General features: G+C 47.5%; 1 protein-coding gene across 1 annotated transcript; it reads left to right on the forward strand.

Moving 5' to 3' along the window:
* The first annotated feature begins 274 nt into the window (after positions 1 to 274).
* RASL11B (RAS like family 11 member B) lies at positions 275 to 4,159 on the forward strand. Its single transcript, XM_051790393.1, has 4 exons — positions 275 to 460; positions 543 to 599; positions 1,667 to 1,743; positions 2,593 to 4,159. Exons 1-4 carry the CDS (start codon positions 337 to 339, stop codon positions 3,058 to 3,060), a joined length of 726 nt encoding a protein of 241 aa, XP_051646353.1. The 5' UTR covers positions 275 to 336; the 3' UTR covers positions 3,061 to 4,159.
* The last annotated feature ends 1,388 nt before the right edge of the window (positions 4,160 to 5,547 follow it).

The raw sequence follows: 5,547 nt of genomic DNA on the forward strand, positions 1-5,547 counted from the left end.
CCTGGAAGGATTTTGGGAGACGACCCCGGCGGTGTGATTTTCGGAAACTCTCGGTGCTGCAGGTGTTTGACTCCACAAAAGCGGGGAGGTCACACACAGACACAAACTGCTCGTTTCTGACAGACTCCACCACTCCTCGAGAGGCCCGGGGGCCTCAGCCCCGCTCCCCGCAGCCGCTCCCCCCTCCCCGCTGCCCGGCGGGGCGGGACTCGGGGCGGGGCTCGAGGGGGTTCTGTCGCGCTGAGTGGCCGCCGCGGGCCGGGGCGGGACGCGGGGGCGAGAAAAGGTCCGGGGGAGCGGCGGCGGCGGGTGCGAGTCGCGGGTTGCGGAGCGGGGATGCGCCTGACGCAGAGCATGTGCACCATCGCCGAGTGCGCGCCCGGCGGGGACGGCCCCGCCACTGCCCGGCCCCGCCTCGTCAAGATCGCGGTGGTGGGGGGCAGCGGCGTGGGCAAGACAGGTGAGGAGGGGGCAGCGGGGCGGGTGCGGGTGCGGGGCCGGCGGAGCGCGGCTGTAACGGAGCTGTCTGTGCCTGCCCGCAGCGCTCGTGGTGCGGTTCCTCACCCGGCGGTTCATCGGCGACTACGAGCGGAACGCAGGTAGGCGAGCGGCGGCGCGGCTTTGTTCCCGCCGGGATGGGGGGAGGGGGTTACCGCGAGGGGAGGAGAGGGGGGAGAGGGGCCCGGCCGCTTCGCCGCCGGTCGGTGCCTCCGGCGGAGGTGCCCGGGCTGGACGGCGCGGGGTGCGCGCCCTGGGAGCGAGTGCCCAAAGCCCGGCGCAGAGCCGCGTCACAGGTGGGAAAGGAAGAGCGAACTGTCCCCCGGGGCTGGGGGGGGACCCGGCAGGTGCCGCCTTCGGTTCGAGCCGCCGCGGGGTGTCCTCGCTGGGAGCTGTTCCCCTCCCCGGTCTGCTCTCGCCACCCTCCGAAAGGGGCACGCCAAGCATAGCCACACGCGGTTTGTGACCGCAGCAGCCCTAGAGATGGGTTGTACTGCAGCCCCGGTCTCTGACAGAATTCGCTTTATGTGGTGAAAGTGCCCCTTTTTGAAGGAGTCTTTTAGCTGAAACAAGAAAACATTCTGTAAACCTACTGTTGTGCTGTTCTTTGCAAATTGAGTGCCAGGATCTACATGGGCTAGGCAAGGCCAGCTTAAAGAGGAAAATGGGAGAGGTGATGTTATGTACTTCAGTGAGTACAGTGGGGAGTCTAAACTAATGCCAATGTAAAATGTGCAGCATTCTGTTGAGGAAATTACTTGAAAAAGCCTAACAAACAAACCAACACAGCATATCTTACAGGCCAACCAGCAGAGAGCTTCACTTAAGTGTGTAAATACAAAATGACAAGCAAACTGCTCTTCTGTATAATAAAAGCTGGTTATTTTGCACTCTAACCTTTATCATCCAAGCTAAAATAGTCCCTAAGAAGTGATTAAGTTCCAAGTTGCACACTATTAAATCCCAGCTTCAAAACAAATCAATACAAGATTTAATCCCAGGCTTCTAGTAACATCAGAAACATTGTTAACACACAGAAAGCTTTTAAGCTGGTTTTGTGCCTCATAAGTGCCAATACAAGTTTCTCTACACAACTAATGGGCAGCAGAAGCAACATTTGTCTGCAGAGTGGTGGCTGTATTTGTGAACCTGTTGGTGTTCTTGTCAGGTAATCTCTACAGCAGGCACATCCAGATAGATGGAGAGATGTTGGCCATCCAAGTACAAGATACTCCAGGAGTTCAGGTGAGCTAGATGCAACCATGCAGTTTACCAGAGCAGCTCAAAGTGTTTGTGTGCTTGTGTCCTTCTGTGCAGCATCTTGTTATGGTCTTTCTAGAAATATTTTGCTGTCCATTTCAGAGTTTGGTGTTCTGTGTGGGAGAGGTGGCAACTAGTGTTTTAACCAGTCAAGCCAGCTGTGTTGGGTGCCTGCAGTGTGCTGGTAGTAAAAGGAAACAACTCACTGTTTTGATGAATCATTTGTTCATTGGAGGCTGAATTACTGAAGTGTCTGTTCCTGTATATTGGGAACATTAGGCACAAACCCAGAAACAATTTTGTGCAAATAAGGTACATGTGGAAAAAATTGCTATGATCACTGCCCAACAAGCTTCATAAATGTGTATGACAGAAAGCAAAGTCTGCTACATTGTGGCTGCGCTCATTAGTGTGTCACAAGTTAAAGTTTTGAATATATAGACCTGAGTAATGCTGGATTGTTGCCTTTTTGAACTGGGCAACACTCCAGGTCTAAATGCTTCCAGCTCATATCTTTGCTTCCCCAGACTTACTGTCTAGCCAGTTAATTTCCCATTCTGTGGAACTACAAAGTCTTTCTCTGCATGCAGAACTACTCAGGTCAATTTTCCATTTGAGTAGAGCAAACTCCAGTGTTAAATTCCAGCTTTTTGCAGCTGAATCAACATCTGCATTTATTCGCTATGCTCAGATTAAGTTCATACTTACAATGTGAAATGCAAATATATCTCTCTGAACCTGTAAAATGCTATTTGGCCTTACAGACTCCTGAAGACAGGTTCCTTTAATCTTTTATGACTGCAGCTATCTAACTTGAGACCGTTCATTTTTCAGATCCACGAACACAGTCTAGATTGTAATGAGCAGCTGAACAGATGCATTCGCTGGGCAGATGCCCTAGTGATTGTCTTCTCCATCACAGACTACAAGAGCTTTGAGCTACTCAGTCACCTTTACCATCATGTGCGACAGCTGCATCCAGGGAACACGGTCCCCATTGTCATCATTGCAAACAAAGCTGATCTCTTGCATATCAAAGAGGTGGAGCCTCAGCAGGGACTTCAGCTGGCCAATATGCTGGGCTGTACTTTCTATGAAGTATCTGTCAGTGAAAACTATAACAATGTCTTCAATGCCTTCCATCTCCTCTGTAAAGAAGTCAGTAAACAGCAAATAACCAGCACCCCTGAGAGGAGGAGAACCTCTCTTATTCCACGGCCAAAATCACCCAACATGCAGGATCTGAAGAGAAGGTTTAAGCAAGCTTTGTCTGCCAAAGTGAGGACTGTCACTTCTGTTTGACAGCGGTGCCCTTGGTCTACCTGACATTTTGCCGGAGATTGAAACCTTGGGTATTTAACACTGGCACTTCTAGAGTCCAAGGCATGTGATAGAAGGAGTTTGAGTAGCCTTTTACATGGCTGTAGAAGTCTCTAAGCAGTTGCTTAAAAAAGGAACAATGTCAGATTGGAAAAGGAAAAAAACCCCAAAACACAAAAACTCTTGAAAAATAGTTCTAGGATGTGACTTGCAGAACAGGTATTTTCATTTGGAAAATGAACTTTTCAGTAAATGAAACTGTTTGTCTTTACCCCAGTTGGACAGATTTGGTCTTCCTTTGTGCAGAAACAGCCTTTTAGCTGTAACTCAACTTGTACTTGAGCAGGGAAATGTCCTGAACCTCAGGTCACTGTTCAGAAGTAACCACTTAAGTCTTGTTCTCACGTGAATTAAGGACACAGCATGATGTATGTGTTTAATTTTATTGCACGGTAGAACTGGTTTTTTTCCCCTGTATTTCAAAACAAATAAGCAAACATGAAATTGTTCTGTAAAAAGAAGTGTAAAGTAAGTGCACAGGACTGAGCATCAAGACTGTAAACAATGGTCCTTTATTTTTCTACTAGCCATGTTATTGCAGACAACTTGACCAGATTCTTTGTATGCAAAACTATTGTCTGCAGAGTGTAATTGTATTTAATTACAAACAACTTTTTTATGGTCTCCAGACTAAACGGTCCAACAGGGAGCTTCCAAGGAATGAGTGTGGAGTTGGAGTGATAGTCTATTACAGATGCCATTCTAAGACATCTCTGTCTCTCCTGTGTGCAGTAGGCAGAAAAGATGTGAAGCATGGCTGGCTCCAGGCAATGAAGCTGGGGGCTTGTTCTGAGCGGAGCCAGACCTTCTTAAAACACATGGCAGATTTATATAAAGAATTTTTTTTTAAATATTGAGTCAATGGAGTTCACAGCCTAAGGGCCTTATACACATGCACTTTAAAAAGCCAGTTGTGCTTTTGCTTAAACTGTAACTTATTTATTTTGTGTACAGTTACTCCTCCTAGGGAGTGGACTCTTCATTCTTACTGCCTTGTTCAACATTAAATTTTTGAATTGCATATTTCCTCCTGTGTTGTTTGTGGGTGGGGAAACAATGGGTGACAATCAGAGAAATGTTGAGATAAAGCAATAGCTTTCTCAAGGTCGTTAACATACATTGCAGAAACAGTAAGGTGGCCTTTTCTGCCTATACTGTTCCTTTATTAGCTTAAACCACAGGGGGGTAGCTCTCACAACTGCTTTACAACTTCCTTTTTAAGAAATTCTTTTAGGAGAGGAACTGAATAAGGCAGAGACCTTTCAAATGAAAATGAGATTCTTCATTTCCCCTTGTCAAAAATACTTCAATATTTCTCAACTGGAAAGGAATGGTGTGAGGTAGGTCGAAATTGGGAAGAATACAAATTCTAAGTGACTGCCCCTTTCTCCTTAAAAAAAATAAATATATTGAGCTATATCACAATGAAGAACTTAAATTGCAAGTCTTCAACTACCTCATGTTTAAAGTAGCTTTACTGAGAGCCTTCCTGAGGAGGCTGTTTCTGCTGGGCTGAGGCTGACGGCTGTACAGACTCACCTGGTTAGCACACAGCTGTAGTAACTGGTGCAGGGAAACTCTGACAGGGTCCTGCTGACAATCTTTTGGATGATGAGCTACGAGCCAAAGTGACAGGACAGGAGTTGCAAACAAAACTGAGCTTGCCCTACCAATTTGAACTTACATTATTAATATAGTAGTAAACCTATTTGCCAAGGGTGGCTTCTCTTCCTGCCTTTTGAGTATTGCTTAGTGTCACAGGCAGAGGACTTAAATACTCCTTGCTGTGGTCCTGCACTTGCCCAAGCAAATCTCTTCTGTGCTGTTCCTACCCACATGAAACTGGGAGAAGGTCTCTCATCTCACCTATTCCCTGAGCACAGGCTATGTGTAGCTGCTACAGCAATTTCCTACAAATCAGAGCTTACTATTACACTAGGGCCACTGGAAAGATTCCAGTGCAGTTTTGGTCTAGAAGTACTTGAGTATGAGATGGTGGCTGAGTTCCAGTATCAATTGCCACAGCTGTGGCCTCACTGGCTGAGAAGATTCCTCCAAAGTGTGTGGGGGGGGGCCTGGAAAACTAGTTTTTGCTTCAGTCAAAGGTGCTACTTCACCCACAGGGAATGGAAGATCACCAGTGTCTGCTTAGACTCACCCCTTGTCTTCTCAATACAGTACATCTTTAGATGGCCAAGTCAGAGACCTGAGAACATCTGAGGAAAGAGAGGTGAGGGAGTGGAGACCACACCTGCCAGCCTCCATCATCTCAGGAAAGCAGTGGTATCTCAGAGGTGTGAGTACCTGAGCTCACTGGCCAGCAATGGCCACCGGACATAGATGAGCCTTTCTGCTACAGAGCCGTTGTGTGAACAGAGTGCGGAAAACGTTCTAGGACACCTCCTAAGA

The sequence above is a fragment of the Manacus candei genome, unplaced genomic scaffold, assembly GCF_025592945.1.
Source record: "Manacus candei isolate 608988 ecotype Guabito, Panama unplaced genomic scaffold, ASM2559294v1 h1tg000028l, whole genome shotgun sequence".
Taxonomy (NCBI): Eukaryota; Metazoa; Chordata; class Aves; order Passeriformes; family Pipridae; genus Manacus; species Manacus candei.